A 25,599-nucleotide genomic window follows, 5' to 3' on the forward strand; every position below is an offset into this window, starting at 1 on the left:
TTCCATTGTAAGTTCTCATGTTTGGATCATGAAACATGTCAAGAGGAAAGGAAAACATTTTGGACTTTGTGGGGCACCATCCTATACTGACCTTGAGAAACTTGCACGCTATCATTAGATGGGTCTCCCTTTGGTGCTGGAACAGAGTATTCCTGATGTTCAGCAGCAAGCCAGCATAACATCCTCAGCAGGATTCAAGTAAATGACATCAGACTGCCTTGCCATGAAATACAATATTTATTTGAAATGCCATTCTTTCATAATCTCACCAGGAGGCAATGTATTCATTTTAAATACCGTTTACTTTGGCGCGTTGCTGTTTTTCGACTTTAGATAAAACGACCTAGGCTTAGAAACTCTTGAGCTTTGCTTGCTCTATGTGTGTCATAAAGGGCTTTGTGCACCCCACATAGATCCAGTTTTAGGTGGATTCTGCATGGCTGAATCATGCATCAGCTGATTATACTGTATGTCTTGGAAACGCTACAACAGGTTGTGTCACTGGACTTCACTATTACTAGGAAATCCTGCTCTCCTCTGTAGGGGGGTTCCCATCGTACGTTCATTGGAGGCCCCCCCTGGTTTCTAGCTATGCCTATGAGGGCAGCATAGTGGTCAGCACTTTTTACCTAAAGTATTGTTGCAGCAACATTTTAAAGCACAAGCACTGTACAGACACGCTGTACAGCTATAGTCAATCATCAGTATGTGCTGTGCTATGAAGATGAGAGGAGAAATGATATTGGTAATATTGAGGTGCATGAAGCCCATTAGTCCATATGCCTGCCCATACATGGCAGAGCGATTTCAACATAAATTAAAAATTGGCCTAGCGCCCCCGCCTCCCTGCTCCGCTCCTCCCCCAGGCGATGAAGTGTTCTTCCAGGTGCCAGTGCTCAATAAAGTCTTACCTGTCCATTGGTGTGACTACTAGCCGTCTACAGTGTTTGGTGTCACCACGAGGGCCTGTACCACCTGGCACCAGGCAAGGGTAGTGATGTAACATATACGGTATACCTGGTGCCACGTGGTACAGTCACTCGCACTGGTGGGGCGATGAGACTACACACTGCAAAACTGCATGGGGGGGGGGGGGGGTTAACCCTTTTATACTTAAAGGGGCAAAGGCCAGGGGTCCTTCGGTTATAACGATATTGAATGCTGGCTACTGGTGCAACACACTCGAGCACTTGTGAGCGAGATTCTCCAGCATGTCTGATCAATCCTGGAAAGTGATCGAAAGATGGATTGGCTGGACGTGTTGCAGCACAAATTCTCTTCCGGGTCCATAAAATTATCAAATCGGAAGATCGATTGGAACACAATATCAAGTTGTTGTATGGGCATATGCCTCCTTCAAGATAATGAGTAGTGTGAATTGTTTATTGTTCACTGTAAAGTGCTGTGGAGAAAGCTTACAATCCTGGTCAGGGACTGGTGAAAACAGCTGCATATAAATGCTTACATGCTGCCATTCCCCAGACCTACACCCACAACAGAAATATCAGCTCTGTACAGACTGAACCTTTACATATTTATTGTGCAAGCAAAAAAACACACAACTTGAGAGACGCAACTGTGTTTTAATAGTTAACATATGTGGAGTACAAATCCAAGGCAAACAGAGATAAGAAATGCTGCAGAGAAGGTCTACATTTATGAGTCAGGTTTTGGCCAGGCTGGGGTTCTTGCCTCGGGGTATTTGGTGAGAGTTGAGGAAACGCCATGTGCTGTTTTAGGGGCTCCTCTGGACCTGTTCAGTGTGCTGTGTCATGTGAAGTGATGTCACTGCAGGTTCTCTACACACCGCAGAACCACAGACAGCCACAGGGTTTCCACCATTTCCTGCAGTTCATCTCCAATGCATTTATTGCAGGACTCTAATCAAGACCTCCACTAATCTCTAACATCTCAACAATAGCAACATTCCCACAGTAAATTTAGAAAATCAATAGCCCCCTGTGAAAAATGATACTTCCTATGGCATCATCTTACAGCCTGATATACGTATACAAACTCAGGTTTATGCTTTTGCATATGGCCACTTCTCTTAAAGCAGGATTAAACTTTGTTTGTCAAATAATAAAACAACTAATTCTACATAAAAATGTATATCAATCATTCCCCCCCCCCCCAAATAATTATTACACAGTCAGGAGAATGTACCTGTTTGAACCTGCAGTCCCTTATTTCTGAAGGTAGTTTTTGCAGTGATTGCTATTTAGGGGCAATTTTGGAGCGACTGCATTTCTCACACAGAATTGAGCTCAAGAATGATGCTCACTCAGGATGAATATAAAGAAAGAATTTATCATGGTGCCAGGCTACAGACACAGGAAAAGGTGTTACAGGTACAGTATACTTATTGTGAGGGTGCCAAATAATGTATTTATATATTCATCACGTATAGCGCTTAATCCTGCTTTAACGACATAACTGAGTAAAGCTGGCCAAGCATGGATCGATATTTCCACATTCAATTAATTTTACTGACTCCAACATACCCAGTACATTTTCCTTGAGCAGACAGGAAGAGGGGGGGGGGAGGATATCAGCATAGCTTTGTACTACGCTAGTGGGGCATTGATCGATTTATAGTCATATAAACTGATTGATCAGTTGCCAAATCATCAACCTGTGTATGGCTAGCTTGGCTCTACTCCGCAATGCCCCCATCTCTAGTAAGGAAAATATAAACAGTTCAGATATTCCCAGTCAGTAATATACAGTAGAGGGAATTGGACACAGTTACGTAGGGGCTGATTTACTATGGTATGAGAACACTGCAGAAACTAAGTGACCCAGCAAATAGGGACGGGATATATAAAAAAAAGAAGTCTGACCCCCTTCCATAGGTCAAATCAGAACATGGACGGGCGCTGAAAGGATAGTAAATTAGGGTCGTAAGGCAAAAGAGGACCACTAACACAAAAAAAATTAAAAATGCATGTGTACAAAATATACATTTGTCCCAGAGTAAAATGCAGTAAATGTATTTTTTGTACATGTCCCTGTCACCCAAAGTAGATTGTAAAAATCTGTTTTTGAAATAGTCCATCTCCTCATGGGGGAGTCTCAGGGTTTTACTTATTTTCAAAAGCACTTACGGAATGGCAGTTGCGCAGTTCCAACTGCCAAAATAGGTGTGAGCAAGTAGGGAAGCTGGCAGACATCTTTGTATACATCCATCCCATAGAGTGCTTTTGTAAAGGATAAATTAAATACTGTGAATCCCCTGTGAGGAGATGGACTAGTCCAAAACCAGTAAGATCTGTCAGATGTTATTGCCTACTGTAATCAACAGGAGAAAAATAATTTGTAGTGTATTTTACTCTGGGAGAAATGTACTTCTTATAAATATGTGTACAAATGGATTTTAAATTAAAAAAAAATTCTCACAATAGTAGTTTCTTAAGTCCTCACAGCACATATTTTTAATAAACGGTCTCCTAGGTCTGATGCGCACGACTGTAATAGCGCAAACTCAGCAAACCCACTCTAATCTGATGTGACTCAGGAGAGGGCTGCAGACTTCACCAGCCAATAAATACTTTTGTTAAATATGCATTTTAGGTTTGCTGGATCCCGTTTTCTCCTGCTCCTCAACTCTTAGTAAATCTGTAGCAGTACATTCGTGCATGTGTGATTTCAGCAGCTATTCAATTTATATATATATATATTATTTTTTTAAACCATTAAGGAAACAATCCATTGCAACATTATTACAGGAAACGTTAGCCGTCCCCGCATAATCATAAGACAAGGCCACCACCAATGAAGCCACCACGGTACTTTTCTACAATAATCACTAACCTACTATACCTTTCAACAGTCTAATAACTAAAACTGGGACAATATTTAGCATTACCCTAGTCCAACATGTTATCATCATCCAAAGCCCACCACATTTCCACAAGCCACACCTACTAAGGGTGATTCCCATCCTATGATGGTCTAAGAATCTGGATGGTCTATCACCATGGTAACAGATGTGCTATAAGAACCAATAAAGGTGCAAGATATTACATACAATGTAATGTGAATGTGTGGACTTTACCTACATTCATTTTCCCTCACAATATTCAGGTACAGCATGTATAAATAACAATTAAGCCAGATATGGGGCATTTGAGGAATATATTTCTGTGCACAAAAGGCCCTCTATGGGACATCTATGGTAGTAATCACTCATTTTCCTTGATATTTTGTTTGAGCCATTGGAAATACGTTTTATTTTTACTGCAGACAATCTTACACCCAAAAACCATAAAACTATTTTGCACCAAAATCTAGGTTTGCAAAGAAAAAAAGTTAACTTTCACTTCTGACAGTACAACGGAGGTGGTCTGAGAGCAAACTAGTGTGAGGAGCCATCTGATGGAGGCTGGCAAGGAACATCCGTGCTTTCAGGAGGGAGTACCTAACCTTTCAGATAGGACTGCCGGCTTTTTGCAAGCGTCCATTTTATCCACTAGATAGCACTAGAGTTCCATAAAACCTTTACCTTGTACAGATTGTATCTAAACATAAAACCAGCAGTGTGCAGAACAGATTAAAAGATCTTCAGCAGACATCTTCACCTTTAGGTTAGGTAAAATAATTTCTCGTTTTTATATTAAGATATATATAGATTATACTAATCTACCATATTGTATGCCTGAAATCTAAGCAACAATTGTATTGGTTCTAAAGCTTTGTACACACACTAGCGGGTTCTTGGCTGAAGCTTCTAGCGTTTAGCATGTTTGGATGCATCACTGAGAGATCCAGAGGGCTGCACCATTTTAGCTGAGTGCACTTTTCTCCTGCTTGCCCCTCTGATGTGTGCGATGTCATCCTCTGTACAGACCATGCTGCTAGCCTATAGGCTACTGACACATCTGTATAGTACTTGGGCCGAACACAAGAAACTAATAGTAGTCCCAAGCCAGAAGCTGTTATTTTCATAGTTCAGGCTCTGCAGCTTCCTCATCTCCCTGCAGCCTGCTACCAGTGGATGCAAGGTAGGCAGACCTTCCATACTCATTGCTACTGCTTCATTATATACAGGGTAACAAGGCTTGTGATATGATGAACATTATTCCCTGTGGCCATCTGCTTACAAGCCTGCACTCCTCTATACCTCAACATTAGCAGCAAATGATTATGGAGGGTCACACATTCTTTCAGATGCAGGGAAAAAGTCATCAGCTTTGCGTACCTGATAACAATGGAGAACCACTACCTTTACTTGTTTGTTGTACTTATGGGGCCAAAGGAACATGTGAAATTGCCTGTGTAGGCTCTCCTCTTTTATCCAATAATATATTCATTTGAAAACTCATTCAATGTTTAGCCAATGTTTGGATCTGTGTTTATATTGTCTTCCTGTACAGCAGTACTGCGAGAAGAAGGCGCCTCGCTATTGTAAGTCAGTGAAGGTTAAACAACAATGCAGAGTACTGCCAATCTAAGCTGGGAGCTAACTGCCACGAGCAGAGAACAAACTGACAGGTGTGGTGATGTCCCTTCACTGTCCGATCAGCTAGGGGTATTTAAACTAAGTGAAAAAACGTAGGGCCCTTTCACACTATGGCTGTTGCATCTTGTCATGTTGTATCGGACATATGCAAATGCAATAATAGTCCTATGAAGCTATCACATTAATCGTGGTGCAGTGGGTACCGACAACAGTGCACTGCATGCAGTGCGTTAACATGATGACATTTATACTGAAAGTGAGGCATACTTGTATAGTACCGTATGCCTCATTGTATGGGCAAACCACACCATTAGGCTGGGTTAACACATGTGCATTGGCCGGTGACCTTAGCCAGGTTGGCAGCTGCTACGGAGGCCACCCAGGGAGACCATCTTGGAGTGGAGCTGCAGCAAGAGGCGCATCGGCTTCCAGGAGCTGGAGGAAGCCCCATCTAAGCGGATCTGATTTTTTTTTCTTTAAGTTTGCCTGATGTTTCCTTTAGGCTGCTTACACACTAAGACATTACAGGCGCACTGTAACACAAGTGGGCTGTTCACACTGCCCATGTTGCGTTACATGTAAACGCTGCACGTTCTTCAGAAAGTGCAGCATACTATAGCGTTACATCGGCTTAAGCCGCGTTAGACTGCTTGCACATGCTCAGTAATGTTGGGGAGGAGTGGAGAGCTGCCAGGCACATGACTAATTAATATTCACTGCACGTTGTGACGTGCAGTGTTTACTTCCTGGTGCGGCCGGCCGCTCTGTGTGGCGATTGGCCGGCGGGACCACGTGATGCCGCATGCGTCCAAGAGTACGCATCACGGCATCACGGACGCCAGAGCCAGCTGCACAACGCAGCTCACTCTGACGTCCACATCGAAGAGCACCAGGCCTTGCGTTAGGTGCACGTTATGCGACCTTATTGTAGCACCTAACAATAGTCTTGGTGTGCAAGTAGCCTTAAGCAATACCAGTGTCCTGGCTATGCTGCTGATCCTCTGCCTCTAATACTTGTAGCCATAGACCCTGAATAAGTATGAAGCAGATAAGATGTTCCTGAAATTATTGTCATATCTGAGAATATTAGCTGCATGCTTGTTTCTGGTGTTATTCAGACACTACTGCAGCCAAATAGATCAGCAAGGCTGCCAGGCAACTTGTATTGTTTAAATAGAAATAAATATGAAAGCATCCATATCCCTCTCGCTTCAGTTGTTCTTTAAGTGCTTAGATCCATACAACGTTCAGATGTAAAGGCTGGTTTACTAAAGGACTTTTGGGCTGGGCATGACTGAAGGAACACAGCGATCCCACATACCTTGCTTGGATAGGTTACAAAGTCATCTGGAATAAGGCAAGAATTTGCAATGCTTGCCTGGACCATATTATTCTTATTTATTTACATAGCACAGACATCTTCTGCATCACATTGGAGAGCACATAGTCAGGGGCGTAGCAATAGGGGTTGCAGAGGTAGCCACCGCATCGGGGCCCTTGGGCCAGAGGGGCCCCGAAATGCCCTCCCTCAACCACAGTATTAGCTCTCTATTGGTCCTATGCTCATAATAATCACTTCTATAGATACTTTGAATAGTGGTAATCATTAACAAACTGCTCCCCATCCCCTTCTTGCACCTCTGACACTGTAGTTGCCATTGGCAGGTTTTGGTACACCGTGTCAATCGTTATGTATAGAGTGCTTGGGGGGCCCCATTGTAAAACTTGCTTCGGGGCCCACAACTCCTTAGCTACGCCACTGCACATAGTTATGTCTAGTGTGCCTATCATTGTCTAATGTAAACAATTAACAGTATGCTTATGGGATATGAAAGGAATATAGCCGGACAGAGAAAACCCACTTACTAGACTACAGCAAGTGGTGGTGAAAATAGCTTAGCACTGCAGTATACAGTATATCTTGCACTCTGTAGTGGCTTCTTTCATTAGGTCAGTAAAATGAGGCCCCCTCCTCACTACACTGATGCTCTTGCCTCAGAGATTATAGCTGTGGGTATATACTCAGTTTCTAGTGATCCTGGCTTCCACTGATGATTGCTTGGAGGTGCCCACATTCTAATAATAGCCTATGGGAAACCAGGACCACCAGAAAAGGCACCTAGGACAGAAGAGGTACAATTATTCTGAGCTCTGAGGGGAAAGCCATTATTATGCTGGTAAGGATGCTGCAGGTGGATGATGAATATAAACCAATGCTGAACTATATTGCAATAGCCCGCCAGACTGTAACGGTTTAGATGGGCCCCATAAAAGGTCTAGCAGATGTCTGCAGCCGAGCCGCTTAACTCTCAATCACTTAGGGCTATTTTCCACCGCGTGCGTTTTGCGATGTAATCGGTTAAATGCTAGGTGCAATTAAAACTAGTGAAAAATGCTTGGGTATGTTTTCATTAGAGTGCTGTGTTTGTGAGGCGATTCTCTCCGATAGCAATTGTCATTGCTGCTGAATTTGTATGCACTTCAGCTCCTATACAAAGAATTGCGCCGCTGCCAATTTTCATGTAATTCAACAATTCAAAATATTTCCCACCCTTTTTTCCCTCCTTTTTAGGAAATCGCACAAGCAGAGCAATCTTGCCCATACATGCGTCGGATCGTGGTGGAAAATGTGAGAAACGCGGTCGCATTCCCGAACTGACATAGAGATCAGTTCGGGAATGCGTTCAGGTCCACTTTAAACGCCTCTAACCCTAGAGAATGTGGTGTATTTGGCCCATGTCAGTTTACCAAAAGGCATTAGATCTTCAGGTTAACATGTATTTATAAAGTAAAAATGTCTCCATAATTTTAATCTGCTCTACAACACTGACATTTTATTTCGCAGGTGATAGGCTTATTAATTCCAACAAATGGCAAGCTTTGCTGTATAGGAGACAAACCAATGCTAAGTTATCAAAGGGTTCCTAGGTATTAAGAAGTGACTGTGAATAGCAGACACTGCAGGAGTTAAGTACCAAACAGATGAAACAAGTGAGTAGAAAGAGACAGATTCTATTTTAGTAAGAGAATCGGACTCGCAATCTGTTTCCCCACACGAGTCCTGGGTTAGCCTTACTCTGATATAACCTGCAGTGACACCGCTGGGCCCTGGCAGACACAAGTGGCACACATTCAACTTATTAGCCAATTAGTCACCACAGGGAATTCTGGGAAATCAACATGGCTACATTTTGAAGATGCGTGGTAATAGTATGAATGTTGCACATTTACTGAAGTCTCTAAATTCTCCAAAACAGTGGCTCATAAAAAACAGCGTTTTAAAAAATAGAACCGAGAGTTGAAAATATCTCTCTCCACCGAACAGGCCTTGTCAGCGGTAAAAGGGAATGCCACACATTGCATAGAAGTAGGTCAGAGTCCCTTCCCCTTCTGAAAGGCTTAAAACAAATTCCTGTGGAGATTTTCCTATAATACAATATACATACTGTGTGTAATAGTTATACATTAGATCTACATATATATATAATATTTATAAATATATTTATAGAGGTGTACATATAGAGGCACATGGTGGTGTTAGAAAAGCCTGGCTTGTTTCTTAAGCTCATTCCTCTTCCATAGTGCCAGGCGGTCAAATTCTGCTATGGTCATCCCAAACACCTGATAAAATTCTTCTGCTGACAGATGGCGCTGCAAAGACATTAAACAGAACACAGACATTGTTACTGGCTACAGCAAACCTACATTTATTTATTTATTTTGGTAGCTGACAAAATGTTTTGGCAGTCATAGTTCAACCTTATTTTTAACCTATATGATAGTAAATTTGCACTAACTAGCATTGCACACAGCTATTTTTGCACTGTATGTTTATATGTTTTGCAATAAACCAGTTGAATGTTTCTGCCTGGAAACACCCAGTAGCCCTTCGGGCCCTTTTCCACTAGCTGCAATCCGATCCAAAATGTGGATCGCAACCGTCTTTCCGATCGCTAGAGCACAGCGATAACATGTAGAACGCGGTGCTCATTTTCCACTACTACGCTTTGTTCGTGATTCTTTTTTGCTGAATCGCGTTCGCCAGCCGGCACAATTCTTGTCGCGAACGCGCTACATTCCCGACGGCGGTACAGGTCAACGAGGACAGTGGAAAAAGCAGCTTGCGCGATCGGAAGCGCAGGTGATTTGCACGTGTGATCGCGCTTGCTAGTGGAAAAGGACCTTCAGGGCCCTTTCCACTGCATAGCTGAATGGCAAAATAGCAAATCGCTAGGGTTTATCACAGAAATCATGAAAAGTATTTTCTACTATAGTGATTCGATCTACAAATCGCAATCGCTTTCTGGTGCGATTTTAAGAGTGATATGCAATTGAGATTTTTCATTTGCATTGCATTAACAAAATTAATGAAAAATTGCAATCACTGGCGCTTGTGATTGCTAGTGGAAGAGGGCCCAACAGAGTGGGAAATCCCTCACCAGCACACAGAAGATCACCTGACCCAGCCCACCTCCTCCCACTGCAACACCTCCGCTCTTACAAGTGTGTGATGAAGAATTTAACCCTTTTTTAGACCCTTCAAGTGTGTTCATAAAAACCATCTTATTACATCTCATTACACTGCCTGAAATAAGAAATAATTTCTCTTTGCTTGATTTTATTTCTTCTTTAATAAACACATTGGGGAAGTGGTGAGTATCAAGGAGCTGAAGCGCTATCCACAGAGTTGATATGCAGGCAGAAGCAGAGGAGGTGGGCATGGTCAGCTCTGTGTTTCACAGCTAAAGACTGACTAGTGTTTTGTCCCAGCTCCTCCTGACTACTACGAGTGGGTGATGTAGGGATAGGGGTGGATTTTGGGCAGTTCACATACTGCTACTCAGTCTTCATCTGATTTCACACAGGAAGACAGTTTTGCAAATTCAGAAAGCCAGGTAATAAAAATGAATAATGCAACACTAGTTTATGGAAATACACAAAACTTAGTTCATTGCAAATCATGGTAAATTACACACAATATTATTAAAAACAAAAGCCTAGGATTTCAAGTTGGTGGCAACTCAGTTAAAGAGAATCAGAGAAAGAAAAAAAATTTCAAACATACCTGGGGCTTCCTCCAGCCCCCTCCAGGCTGATCAGTCCCTTGCCGCCCTCCTCTGAAAACCTGGATCCTCTGCTAGGCGGCGTCGGGAGCGTGATGGTGCATGCCAGGCGGTGCATGCGCGGTACTCCCCGACTTGCACAGTTACCGGGCCAACTAGCGTATGTTCCAGGCAGCAGAGAAGGATGGCAAGGGTCCGATCAGTCTGAAGGGGGCTGGAGGAAGCCCCAGGTATGTATAAAACTTTTTTTTTTTTTAACTGTGTCTCAGGTTCTCTTTAAAGTGTAACTGTCAGGCATAAAATCAAAAATCAATTCTTTATTTTTATCTAGTACACAAGTAATAAGGATGCTAACCAGGCAATCCAAAAATGAAAAATCACTCTTACTTTTCTTCTCCGTAAAACATTATTCCCCAGTTTCCCTCTCTCTCCCGCTCTTATTTGGTACATATGCAGCACAAAGGAAGTTGCAGGGCATGCTGGGTTTTCTTTATTTCTTCTTTCATTTCCCCTCAGACATAAGTAGTGAGGCCTAATTGGCTGAAGCCTCTTTCCCTCCCGTTTTTCCCTCCCACACCTCTGTTCCTCTCTGATTGGCCAATATTTCTCATGCTGAGACAATGCACTTTCTACTGCAGAGCTGGGTGAGAGTGTCTGAAGACTGGGAGGAGGGTGGGCAATGATACACAGACAGAGTAAGGGCAGAAATTATGTCAGGATTGGCTTCAAATCACAAATACTGGTCCACATGACAGCCCGGGGGCTTCAAGACAGACACAGTCAAAATGGAATATCCTAAGAAGGATTTTCTCTCTTTTTTTTTTTACAACAGAAAAACCACTAAAATCAAAATGTGGACAGTGCAATACACATGTTATGTAAATAGAGCAAGTATTTATCTACTTATATACGTGTTTTATATACATGTTTTTTTTCCTGAGATAGTATGGGTGACAGCTCCTCTTTAGAGGAAACCCAAGGTGAGAGTGTCACGGACGATTGCGGGGACGCAGGCGCGTCCTGGAATCGCCCGTGAAGAAAAGAACGATCGCACTCGATTCCTGCGTCGATTGCGCTTCAAATCGGTACAATCTGGATTTATTGTGTAGGAGGTCTGCAGTCCTTTTCTTAGCAAAGAGAGCACCATTCCAAATGCTGGTTGGCCCTTTTGATATGCTAATGAGCCTGGGCCCAGAGAGTCCCTGGCTTCAAGCTGTGCTGATGGCCCATCCATCAGGTATACGGTGACAAGCAGCTGGCAGGAAGACTGGCCCTGTGACTGCTGATCAAGCCAGAGGTGTAAACTCAGTTGTCTAAGCAGATTTCACATTCAGATGTTAATTGAAGGAGCCAACAGGGCCTTTCATAGCCAAGAAGCAGACACAGCTGGACTCCAGTCAGGCTGACTCCGGCCTTAGCAGGAAGAAATGAATGTACAATATAATCTTTTGCCCATTTACAGAATACAATAAATAGGGTGGTTATGAGAGCGGTATCATTGGATCCGTAGGGTCATGCTGGATCTCTTGATACCAGTCGAGAGGGGCCCGGGGCCCCTACCACCCAGGTATGAATCTACTCAGGACCCTGATCTGATGCACTAGCCATGTCAGGTATCATATTAATCTGTATTTTCCTCCAAGTATGAAGCTGTTACCCCCCTAAATGTAACGTGTATGGTTCAGGAGTTACAGCAATTCATAAGTTTAGCTCTAAAATCTCTCAGAGGGAATGAACTGTCATTTGCTGGTAGCTCAGAGGGGGCTGGCATTGCCACACCCCCAAACCAGCTTCATCAAAAGCACAGAGCCAGCAGGCGGGCTGTGTCCTCCACACTGAAACATCTTGCACTCATCAGATGCCAGCTTGAGGATATGCTGGCATCCACCTGGTCTGAACTCTGAACTCTGGACTTTGAAACCAAGGACTTTATGATTCTTCCCACAATAAGGACATCTTTCCAGCAACTAAGTATTTTTTCTCCCTTCTTTTATTTTTCATACTGGCTATTACTGTTTTCATAATTGTTGATTTTCATAATTGTCTGTATATATTAATTATTTATATTGCGTGAATAAACGACTTTCTCCAAGTCATTCACTTTCCGCTACCCTGCTTATCAGCACACACAGAAATGATCCCGGGTCTCTGAAGATACGCTACTGTTTGTTTGTTGTTGGCTAGACAGAATATCGTGTGTTTAACCGTTTTATTCGCAGGATTAGTCAGTCAGTTAGTGGGCCCCACGGTCCCATAGTAACCGCGGTGGTGGCAGTTTACTCTGAACCAGTAGGTGACGTTGTAATCACCCGTGTCTCACAGGCTCCCTTCTGAGTTGTCTGCGGCTAATTCTTAACGGTTCCTGCGCATTGACTGCGACCAGAGTTCGCACGATCTGTGCGCTGGCACCGTTTAGAAGGCTAAGTGCGGTCAGCCACGAGGGCTCCTGTGACAGTGTTAGGCAGCGGTTGGGACCTGTGTTGTGCTGAAAGTATCTGCGATAGCGCTAGCGCTATCGAGAAACGAACTAATTCGTTGGTGTAGCTGGAAGGCAATATATTTTTTATATATACAGAGAGACTGTGTAGCCAGTACCCCTTCCCCAAAGTTTTATTTTATTTGGCATGGAAATGTCCGGGAACTACCAGAACATGTGCCTAGCAGACCTGGAAAATCTTTGCGAAGAGAGGGGCATTGGCATCCTCCGCAAGACAAAACGGGACCTGATAGCCGACTTGTCCAGATGGGATACCCAGCAACTGCGGGAGCCGGGAGTGTCCGCTGAGGTGGATACCAGCCCATCTGACAATCGAGGGGAACCAGAGACTGAGACTCCGGACCGTACAGAGGTTGTGCATCCTGAGGGCCCTGCATCAACAGTTACGCCGGAGAATGTCAGTGTGGACCCCAATCCCAGAGTTTCTGACAGTACTCGCCCGGAACTGGCCAGTACTGGACTGTCCATGGGTGCTGACCCGGTAATGCAGCAGGCATTACAAAAGCTCATGGAGACTGACCTGGACAAGTACCTGCAGTACATGCGTGAGGAGCGCCAATCTGCAGAACGCAAGGCGGCTGAGGAACGCCAATCTGCAGAACGCAAAGCTGCTGCTGCTGCTGCTGAACGCCACGCGGAGAGGGATGCCGCAGAGGCGCGGGAGAGACGACAGCATGAGCTCAACATGGCAAAGGTGCAACAGGCCAGCCGGAGTTCACCGCCCAGCCTCCCTGCTGAAGGAGCTGCACCACCCGTAAGTGCAAAGTTTAAATTTGCTAATATTGAAAAAGACACAGACATTGACTTGTTTTTGCGGTCTTTTGAAAAAGCATGCCGTCAGTATCGTCTGTCCCAAGACCAGTGGGCCAGACATCTGACACCTTTGCTGCGCTACAAAGCGCTTGATGCCTTCGCAGAATTGCCTGCGGAGAAGGATAATGATTATGCTGCTATAAAAGACGCTATCATTACTAAGTACCAGCTGACGCCAGAAGCCTATCGGAAAAAGTTCAGGGCCTGGCAGAAAAAGCCTTCTGATTCGTACCGAGATGTGGTCAGCAGCTTGCTCACCACACTCCGCCAGTGGACACTAGGCCTCACCAAAGGGTCTTATGGCGTCCTGGAGGACTTGATAGTCCTCGAACAATTTCTGAACATTTGCCCTGCTGATGTACGACAGTTTGTGTTAGAACGCAGGCCGGCTTCAGCCACTGTCGCTGCAGACCTTGCTGAGACTTTTGCAACTACCCGGGTGGCTGATACCCGCAGAACTGTCCCATCCAGCTGGAGAGGAGGTCAGCCCCATACCTCGGCAGACCCTCCTGCCCCTGTGAGCCGTCCGCCACAGAGGCCACCCAGCGCAGCTGCTGCACCCAGGCCTGCAGCGCCTGGAGAGGTCACCTGTCACTACTGCCGCCAGCCCGGACACATGAAATTCGACTGTCCGGAGCGGAGACAGACACCACCAGCACCTGGATCATCTGCATCACCTGCACCTCACCCACAGCAGAGGCAACCCGCCAGCGAACCACAGCCTGGATCATCAGATTTTGTCCTGTTTGCACGCGGACAGGAAATCCGCGACCGAACCGACCAGCAGCAACTTGTTAGAGTGAACGGCAAAGTTGTCACCGGATTTCGAGACACCGGAGCTGACATCACGTTAGTTCACTCACATCTTGTGCCAAAGGAGAGCATCAGCTCCAGCCGATCCCTTGCCCTTACTGGAGTAGAGGGCACCCTTTTCCACATAGCCCACGCAAGAGTGAAGCTGGATTGGGGAGTGGGAGGGGTCCAAGAAAGGGTTGTTGGGGTTATGAAGGATCTCCCAGTCCCTGTGTTGCTAGGGACTGATTTGGGCAAGCTTGTGTCCTACTATGAACCTGCCACGACCGCCTTGTCGCTCACGGAAGGAGACGGACTCTCCACCCACCACCAGGTACTTTATACACTTGGGGGAGCACCAGGGGGAGGTGGGTTGAATGTGCCCAGTTCAAGGGTACCAGGTTCAATAGTGCCTGCTTCAAAGGCACCTGAGTTTGAGGTACAGACTGTCTGTTGTGATGATGCTGTAACTGTACCTGAGTCTCCTGTACAACCTGTCTGTAATGAAAAAATGTCTATACCTGTCAATGTCATTACTGCATGCAATGATGATCTGAGTAATGTCCGTCTGTGCCATTCTGACAGTGTACCTGTGCTAGCAATACCGCGCAGCTGCACTGCTCAGAACCCGAGCTCAGAACAGGTGGAGGGGGTTCCGGCCTCCTCCCCCTCCTCTGACCGCAGGGATGAGACCTTTCAGCCGCTGGCCTCGTGTGACATGAGCCAGTTGGCTGAAACTGACAGCGCCGTATTCTCAGCCGCACTACAAAGTGACCCAAGCCTGGAGGTGCTCAGGCAGCAAGCCGCTGAGCCCCTCGCAGACGGGGCCGCTTTCAAGGTGTACTGGGAAGGTGGGAGACTGTACAGTGAGTCTGTACAGCCCCCTACAGGTAGATCCCACGGGAATACCAAGTGGCTTGTGGTCCCGAGTGCGTTCAGGGGACATGTGCTGAAATCCGCACATGGTAATCCTCTGACAGGGCACTCAGGGGTCCGCAAGACACTCGCCGGTATTCGGAACCAGTTTTATTGGCCCCGGATGAACAGGGATGTAGCAAACTACTGCAGGGCATGTGCCGTCTGTCAGGAGCTGGGCAGGTCCAGGGATTCCCGCGGGGTTCCCTTAGGTCCACAGCCACTCAGCAGGGGAACCCTGCGTGGGCTGGCTGTTGACCTAACCAACCCACTGCCCGTTGTCCGCAGTCCCGGCAGACACCACGTCCGACTGCAGTGGCGCAAACGCCCTGTCCAGAACGGTCCATGTTGGGTCAACCCTGAGGGTAGCAGACCGCGACCGGTCCAGGGGAACCGAGCCACAGGCTCCAATAGGTTTTCCCGCCGTACCGGCAACTCGAGGCCCGTCAGCCAGGTTAGCGGCGCCGCCACACATCTTGCGGATGAGTGGCTAAGCCACGGACAAGGGGGGGGGCTGTCACGGACGATTGCGGGGACGCAGGCGCGTCCTGGAATCGCCCGTGAAGAAAAGAACGATCGCACTCGATTCCTGCGTCGATTGCGCTTCAAATCGGTACAATCTGGATTTATTGTGTAGGAGGTCTGCAGTCCTTTTCTTAGCAAAGAGAGCACCATTCCAAATGCTGGTTGGCCCTTTTGATATGCTAATGAGCCTGGGCCCAGAGAGTCCCTGGCTTCAAGCTGTGCTGATGGCCCATCCATCAGGTATACGGTGACAAGCAGCTGGCAGGAAGACTGGCCCTGTGACTGCTGATCAAGCCAGAGGTGTAAACTCAGTTGTCTAAGCAGATTTCACATTCAGATGTTAATTGAAGGAGCCAACAGGGCCTTTCATAGCCAAGAAGCAGACACAGCTGGACTCCAGTCAGGCTGACTCCGGCCTTAGCAGGAAGAAATGAATGTACAATATAATCTTTTGCCCATTTACAGAATACAATAAATAGGGTGGTTATGAGAGCGGTATCATTGGATCCGTAGGGTCATGCTGGATCTCTTGATACCAGTCGAGAGGGGCCCGGGGCCCCTACCACCCAGGTATGAATCTACTCAGGACCCTGATCTGATGCACTAGCCATGTCAGGTATCATATTAATCTGTATTTTCCTCCAAGTATGAAGCTGTTACCCCCCTAAATGTAACGTGTATGGTTCAGGAGTTACAGCAATTCATAAGTTTAGCTCTAAAATCTCTCAGAGGGAATGAACTGTCATTTGCTGGTAGCTCAGAGGGGGCTGGCATTGCCACACCCCCAAACCAGCTTCATCAAAAGCACAGAGCCAGCAGGCGGGCTGTGTCCTCCACACTGAAACATCTTGCACTCATCAGATGCCAGCTTGAGGATATGCTGGCATCCACCTGGTCTGAACTCTGAACTCTGGACTTTGAAACCAAGGACTTTATGATTCTTCCCACAATAAGGACATCTTTCCAGCAACTAAGTATTTTTTCTCCCTTCTTTTATTTTTCATACTGGCTATTACTGTTTTCATAATTGTTGATTTTCATAATTGTCTGTATATATTAATTATTTATATTGCGTGAATAAACGACTTTCTCCAAGTCATTCACTTTCCGCTACCCTGCTTATCAGCACACACAGAAATGATCCCGGGTCTCTGAAGATACGCTACTGTTTGTTTGTTGTTGGCTAGACAGAATATCGTGTGTTTAACCGTTTTATTCGCAGGATTAGTCAGTCAGTTAGTGGGCCCCACGGTCCCATAGTAACCGCGGTGGTGGCAGTTTACTCTGAACCAGTAGGTGACGTTGTAATCACCCGTGTCTCACAGGCTCCCTTCTGAGTTGTCTGCGGCTAATTCTTAACGGTTCCTGCGCATTGACTGCGACCAGAGTTCGCACGATCTGTGCGCTGGCACCGTTTAGAAGGCTAAGTGCGGTCAGCCACGAGGGCTCCTGTGACAGAGAGTAAGTGGTATGGAGGCTGCAATATTTATACCAGTTGCCTGGCTGTCCTGAAACAAGCACGTGGCTAATCCAGTCAGACTTAAGTCAGCGCACCTGATCTGCATGCTTTTTCATGGTCCATGGCTAAAAGCATTACAGACACATGATCAGAGGAGCAGCTGGCAACTGGCATTATTTAAAAGGAAACAAATATGGTATCCTCCATATCCCCCTCACCTCAGGTTCCCCTTAACCATTACGCTATCCATTAAATAAGAAAAAAAAATACATACATATGTGGTGTGACTATTGCATTTTTTTCGTTCTCTTTCCAGCAATTCCTCAGATGTAAAGTAAACCCAACACCGATGTGAGAAAATCAAAATGAAGTAATAATTCATAATGATACTAAATGTGTAACCTGAGGTTGCCAAGATTAGCAGTTCCAGAGAGAAAGACTTCTAAATGGTAGACATTTTACCGTTTCCTGTTACAGCTGGGCGTGGACCAACCCGTGTCACCTCACAAACCTTCCCTCTCACTACAGGTCCTTTGTCATGAAGTACCACTATAAGTGTAATAATTGATATAAACAGCTTGCCAAGTTTTACACAGCAGGTTCTTTGCCATGAGGTCATCACCTGCTGCCAATAGGTACAATTCTTGCTGCAACCTCCACAATACACACAACCAGTTGGGGTTTTGTTCAGTGAAGTGATGTCTATACCCTCAAAAGCTGCAGCATGCGGTATTCACAGGCAATTTCATGGCTCAGCTGGCATATTGGATGTGTAATAAACATGATGTTTTTTTGCAAAGGTCTTTTGGTAATAGGAAATGTCCCCCCTCCCCCCCCCCCAAGCACAAACCATTCACCATCCATCCTGATCCACACAGGCATTTATAAATTGGTAACCAAAGCACAAATGCTGTAAGATTAGTGAATATGAGGTTAGGAGGTTGGCGACTGAATGCCCATGTGAATTTACCCTGTTCATTCACTTACTTCCAGACGAGTCCTGTCAGCATCTTTTGGCAGTCTGGTCCTCCCTCTGGTGGTTACCATGAGTAGTTCATAAGGATAAATCTGCAAAATGAGAAAATTGCAGATTGTTGTCAAATATTACTGAAAAGGCTTAAAGGAAACCTGTAAGGACAAAAACAGAAAAATGTTTCACTTACCTAGGGCTTCTACCAGCCCCGATACACCCCCCCCCCACCCAGACAGCAGGCCACTGCGTCTGCACGTCCCCTGCGCCTGTACAGGATGCTCCCGACGAAGTGAGCGAGGACTCGCGCAGCCAGGGCTGCGCACACACGGTGGTCAGCAACTTGTAAATTGTCAGCAATGAAAATGAGCTGCATCAGGTAACCAGAGGATTGTTTTGTCCGGGCATGGGCACAGGACGTCTGCGGGGGGCAGGTAGAGGCCACTGGTAAGTTTTACCTTTTTTTTTTTGTCATTACAGGTTTCTTTCAAGCACCAAACAACATATGTGACAATAAACCAAGTAAACCAATATGCTCTGTAAACCTTTTACTGCCAATCAAAATATTATTTCTGTAATTTACTTCTGTTTTGAAACAAACCTGATATAGGGAAGGTAAATACTTACCTCAGTAGTTGGATGGTCCTGAGGTTTCCCGAATGCTGGCTGAGACCACCCTTTATCTTTTGGCCGTGTTCCCAGATGTGAACAAGTGCATCTGGACTGGGCACGCCCAGTACAATGAAGCCACGCATGCACAGCTTTTTTCCTCCATGCATCAGTGCTGCATTCTACTGGCCACGTGAGGACCTTAGTCATCCCAAAGAACAGGGCAATAATGAAAACTATGAAATTAAATTATACTAAAAAATTCAATGTGAACAGTTAACTTTCAGACTGGAGAAAGTAACACAATGGGATAAAAAAAAAAAAAAAGAAAAGAAGAAAACTCTAAGGTCTGATTTACCAAGGTACTTCCAATGATTCCCAAATGGGCATAAACGAAATTATTCAGAAAACTCTGACTATTTTTTTTAATTGTCTGGTGTTACATTGTAAAACTGATCTGAAATCCCACTGCCAAGTTCAGGCATAAGGCAGCATCTGCCAGGAATGATGGCTGATTTCTGGAAATCTGAATAATAATAATAATAATAATAATAATTTATTGTTATTATAATAATTCCAATATTTATATAGCACTTTTCTCTTGCCATGTGGATGTTTCCTTTTAAACAATACCAGTTGCCTGGCTGTCCTGCTGCTGTCTTTGGCATGAACAGTGACTGAATCACACACCTGAAACAAGCATGCAGCTAATCCAGTCTGACTTCAGTCAGAGCACCTGATCTGCATGCTTGTTGAGGGGCTGTGGCTGAAAGTATTAGACACAGGATGAGCAGGAGAGTCAGGCAACTGGTATTATTTTAAAAGGAAAAATCCATATCCTTCTCAGTTTAGGTTCCTTTTAAGTTATCTCTTCTGTAGTTAGGTTACCTCCTCTGTAGTTAAGTTACCTACTCTGTATTTATTTTCACTCGCAGTTAATTAACAGCTTGTCATTAACTTTAGATTTCTGGAGTTATTTTAAAGCGGAATATAACCCTGCATTTCAACTTTGCTCTAAAATATTATTTACAGCATATTATATGCAAAAAGCATTTTTTTTTACTAGACCAGCATTGGAAGGGTTAAACACAGACGTTTCAAGTTCCGTGGAGAGATATGCAGAAGTTCAGATTGTTACATTCTGTGTATCTATTGATAAACAGTTACACACTCTTTGGCAGTCCTCCAAGCTCCTTCTCAGAGAGATGAGTCACATTAAACACTTAGATACATTTCTGTAAACAAAATGTATCTCTTTTCAGCTTCAGATGGGTCTGCAGAAATCTAAAGGAACTTTAAAGCCCTGTGTAACCCTTCCAATGCTGGTCTAGTAAAAAAAAAAATGCTGGTTGCATATAATATACTGTAAATAATGTTTTAGAGCAAAGTTGAAATGCAGGGTTATATTCCGCTTTAAGGATTGAAGAGTTAACTTAAAGACAGAAGAGGTAAAATGTTTCCTGAATAGGACATGCCTTCTCACTATGGTAATCACTCCAGAAATGTTATTATTGACAGGAGATAAGCTTAGTGAATTGAGGCAATTGTCTCTGAGTAATGGTGGGAATACACGGGTCGACCGGCGGCTCGATTAGCCGCCGGATCGACTTCCACTGCGAGTCCGTTCGTTCCCACAGCCCGCGGGCGCTTCCTTATCAGCAGCTCGATTCCCCGCTATTGTCCGCCCGCAGGGATCGAGCGCGGTATCGATCCGCCGCGTGATCGGACCAGTCGGAAATTATCAATTGAGCCATCAGCGGCTCGAGTGATAAGGGGGCATCGAGCCATGTATGCCCATCATAAAAGGACTGGATGTCCAAGCTACAGAAAGATTAAGATAAAGAGGCCCTAGGAAAGGAAGTAAATCGGGCTGCTCTTTTAGTAAGGTGAGGTGGAAAATGGGCCAGAGAACCTGGAATTCGGGCCTAGGTTGCCTTGTGGGTGATCCTGCAACTCGTATTATAAGGTAATAAATATACTGGCTTTAATTTTTGTGCCAGCTCACTTTAGAACAGTAACGTGTAACTTCTGGGATACTTAAAAATACAGACACCTCTAATCATTACTTTTGAATTCTGGTGTTTTATTTTGAAACACTATGTTTTTGCTGTATTTTCTCTGAAGCTTATCTACAGGTGTAGGAATCATCATGACTAATGTGTTTGAAGGCTAGACTATGTTGCTGACACCCAAGTGTTCCTTCCTTGCCATTCCCACAATTAGGGTGTGTGCATACAGGAGGTATACTCATTGCTTCTTAGGCCAGTTTCCAAAAGTACAAAGGGAGAAATCCGGATGTGTGATTATTTTCACAGGTCCAGAGATCACCACTATGTGACAACAATGACATGAGTTGCACAGAATAATCATTCAGTTTATTAGCGCAGAGCACTGTGCACAGCACACATGACTAGCAATAAGAATATGAAAATGATAATCCTCTGTTTAGCATTTTTACAGTTTTGATGGGAGTCATGTAAAAAGCAGACCTAAAGGAGAGTAGAACAACTGCTAAAGGAATTCAGGTTAAAATAGAGATGCCCCCTCAAGATTGATGCTCTGGCTACCTGACATAGTTGTTGCAGTTACACCACACCTCCCAAATCCTCAGAGCAACAAAGATTTTATGACTTGAACATCCCCAGACTCCAAACTTTGTGAAGCCAAAGCCTTCTGTGAAACTACTAGCCCTCTACCACACTCAATCAGGACAGCTCCATCCCTATTCAAACCCAGATTGAAAAGCCACCTGTTTAGTCTGGAGTGAAAGGACAAGTAGCTTCTTCCTCTGTAACATAATCCGCCCTGCCACTAATTACATGACTGAGACATGCTATTCACTTTAAATCCTACTGGAGAAAAGTACTTTACAAATGTTGTAAATTCCAAGGTCAAGGCCCATCAGTGTCTGATTGCCTCATCTGTTTTTTTGTGTGTCAGTGACCTCTATGGAAGAAGACCAGAGAGGACTCCACTAAAGTGAGAGGGACATGGGGGCTGCCATATTTATTTTCTTTTAGACAATACCAGTTGCCTGGCTGTCTCTTTGGGCGCAGTAGTGTCAGAATCACACACCTGTAACAAGCACCTGACCTGCTGGGTCTATGGCTAAAAGTATTAGAGGCTGATCAGCAGATCAGCCAGGCAATGTGCAAGGAAATAAATATGGCAGCCTCCATATACCTCTCACTTTAGCTGTCCTTTAAAGCAATCCCAAAATGCCAACAAAAATGTTTAATAGTTCCCTATGCAGTGGGTAGCCTTTGGGTCCTCCAGAAGATTCCTGTGTCCTCCTCAAGACCACCAGGACCCTCTGAAAGTCCACAGCTATGTTCCACTTCACGCAGGAGCTCGGCTATACTGCGCCTGTGTGAATACAGCAACGCCTGAGCAATAGCACAGAGCCACTTGTGGACAAGTGACTTCTGCTAACTGCACAGGCGTGGCAGTACTCACACAGTGGCGCACTACGGCCGCACTCATTCATGGCGGGAAGCGCAGCCATGAGAACATATCCGCAAGCTATTGGTGGATATGTTCAGAGGGTCTGCAACGGTGGGCGTGAGGAGAAGACCGGAAGCCTCTAGACTATCCAGACTTCCCTCACCTAAGTTTGTTTTCTTTTTTTTATTGCTTCAGGTTTACTTAAAGGAAAAACAAAAAAGCCAGAGTGGAATTTGCTAAAATGCACACTGACAAGTCAGAATGATTCTGGAGGAATCTTCTTTGGCAGATAATACAAATACTTCAGCTTTTGTCAAATTTAAATCAGCTATATGTCCACAGAGGAAAAAAACAAAACATCCTATTATACAGATGACAGTTATAGTGTGTAGGCACCTGAGGTGTTTTAGTACCGGTAGTTTACACACTGGAGTAGATATATATATATAGAGGAGTGCAGAAAAATCTAGTGCACAGCTACCACAGCTGCATCAGGGAACCAATTAGGATTCGCCTGTTAGTTGAAACAGGGATTTTGATTAGTTGCTTCTCTGCACTGCTCTTGATAAATCCTCTCCATTTTTTTAGTTTTATCTATTGTTCTTTTTCTTTCTCTTTAAAGGGACTCCGAGCAGTGCAGAAACTATGGAAAGATGCATATCATTTTAAAGCTCTCTTTCTCCACTTTCCAGTGATATATAAACCGCCGCCCTACGCCTTTTAGTTTTCGCTATTTTCGCGATTTCAATCGCGAAAATAGAGAAAACTAAAAGGCGTATCGCGGCGATTTAGGTGTCGCCAAAAAGAGGAGAAAGAGAGCTTTAAAATGATATCCATCTTTCCAAAGTTACATTGTATTACACAGGGCGACTTTTTCCTTTCCTTTCTGCTGAATGGAGCTGCTGACACTGGGGAAAGTGTCGTCCTGTGTAATACAAGTAACTATGGAAAGATGGATATCATTTTAAAGCTCTCTTTCTCCTCTTTCTGGCGACACCTAAATCGTCGCCTTACGCCTTTTAGTTTTCTCTATTTTCGCGATTGAAATCGCGGCCGCGGCAATTTCAATCACGATAATAGCGAAAACTAAAAGGCGTAGGGCGGTGGTTTATATATAATTGGAAAGAGGAGAAAGAGAGCTTTAAAATGATATGCATCTTTCCATAGTTTCTGCACTGCTCGGAGTCCCTTTAAGTTCTATAACTTTGCTTATCAACCATAAGAAACTAAGCATTAAGCTCCTTTCACACTAAGCAAATTAATTTGCAATGCCATGCTATGCATTCACAGTCACAGCACAACTTAGCTAAAAAGTTGCATCATGTGGTACCATTGGGGTGCAACCATACGGTGAGTGAGGAATACAGTACAAGTAAAGTATACCACTGTAAATGCGTCCATTTGCCCTGTAAATGCACTGCATGCTGATCGTCCCAATGAGAACTGCACCAACATTGCATTCAGTATAGCCCTATAGGAATTTCATTGCATCGTGCTGAGATGATATTGTCCGTTGTGAGTGACGATATGGACACAGTATGAAAGGAACCTTATACTAATCATTTTCTCACTCTATAGCCGCTGAACTGTTCAGAAAGTCTACAAGAAGTGTTTACCTCATGCGCTCATGCTTGTAATTGCATGTATGTGGATGGTGGCAGCACCTACCAGGTACCAAAGTAATAATGCTGGCACTACAAACATGCTATTGAATATCTTACTTAAAATGAAATTGCTTTTTGGTATTTTTTTTTTAACAATATTCATTTATAAATGATTTTGTCACTGTTTGCCCATTGTAAAATCTTTTCTTTCCCTGATTTACATTCTGAAGTTTATCATTGGATGTGACATCTTTAGTCCTTCCATGTGATCTCTGACTGTTAAATGTTCTGAGCGTTCTATGCTCATACTGCTTGCTTGGCTGTAGGAAACAACCGTTATTTCCCACAATGCAATGAAGTTTACAGACAGGAATTGTCAGAGCCATGGCCCTGACATGACAATGTGGGAGGGGTTTCACCACAATATCACCCATATAGATGTTCCTGATGATCTATTTGAAAAAAAGGGTAAAGATTTCTCATCTGAAAAGGGATATTGGCTACTGACTGGGATCAAGTTCAGTCCTGGGTTAAAGTTTTCCTTAAAATATAATTAATTACATATTTTTGTTCAAATCTTTATAGAGGGGGAATGTATCACTAATTGTTTTAAATTTTGTCATTTTCTGAGGATCTCCCAAAAAATTTACTTAGAATTTGCATATTTTGGAGCATTGACTATTTTCTTCAATCAGTTTTATGTGAAAAGTATTTTGCTATATAAAAGAAGTATTGCTTTTGTGGCAGTTGATTTGACTTAATTTGCTCAAAAGCAGCAACTTTAGACATTAAATAGCAAGTTCATTTAAAATATGCTGTAAAGGCTACTTGGGTGTATAATGGCTCATGTGCTAGCGTAGTCCGCACGCATATTTTTCTTTCCAAGTTAACTCTCTTGTTTATAGAATTTTGTGTTAACCTACTGACTGCAGAGATTATATATCCAGATCAACTGCAAAGTAATTTATTGTGGGTGGCTGAACTAGTATTGATTTCCCTTCAGGATACAGCTAAAGTCCTTGGAACTATGGCTGAATGCACATTTACAAAAAAAACGGATCTTGCTTGTGTTGTGTAAACTGTCCATTGTCACAGTAACAGCTCTTCTATTCCTCAAGGGATTCTGGGTATTCTCACCTTGTATTCTGCAACAAAAAAAGAGAGGACAATAAGAAACCTGCTAAACAAAATGTTATCTTCATACAGTTTTCACTGGGGCTGTGTACAATAATATCAGGACAAAGATGGATAAATGATAAACAATATTATTTTGATGTACGGTGAGGTCCATAAATATTTGGACAGAGACCCTGGTTTTCTCATTTTGGATCTGTATATTACCGCATTGAATTTTACACAAAACAACTCAGATGCAGTTGAAGTGCAGACGTTCAGCTTTAACCATCTTAGCGGTATGGACGAGCTCAGCTCGTCCATCACCGCCGAT

The 25,599-nt window shown here is 44.2% G+C and overlaps 1 protein-coding gene across 5 annotated transcripts in view; it reads right to left on the bottom strand.

The window, feature by feature from the left end:
• Positions 1-1,563: 1,563 nt before the first annotated feature.
• The window catches only part of ABLIM3 (actin binding LIM protein family member 3), a 345,645-nt gene continuing 321,609 nt past the window's right edge, over positions 1,564-25,599 (bottom strand). For 4 of the 5 annotated variants that reach the window (XM_068277142.1, XM_068277140.1, XM_068277139.1 and 1 more), the window contains one exon: positions 25,101-25,297. In XM_068277142.1, coding sequence (XP_068133243.1) covers positions 25,266-25,297 — 32 coding nt within the window. In that variant the 3' untranslated portion in view covers positions 25,101-25,265. Of the gene's footprint in view, positions 9,113-18,512; positions 18,594-25,100; positions 25,298-25,599 lie in introns of those variants that run through there. The other variant, XM_068277143.1, reaches the window with a different exon arrangement.

The sequence above is a fragment of the Hyperolius riggenbachi genome, chromosome 3 (assembly GCF_040937935.1).
Source record: "Hyperolius riggenbachi isolate aHypRig1 chromosome 3, aHypRig1.pri, whole genome shotgun sequence".
Classification (NCBI taxonomy): domain Eukaryota; kingdom Metazoa; phylum Chordata; class Amphibia; order Anura; family Hyperoliidae; genus Hyperolius; species Hyperolius riggenbachi.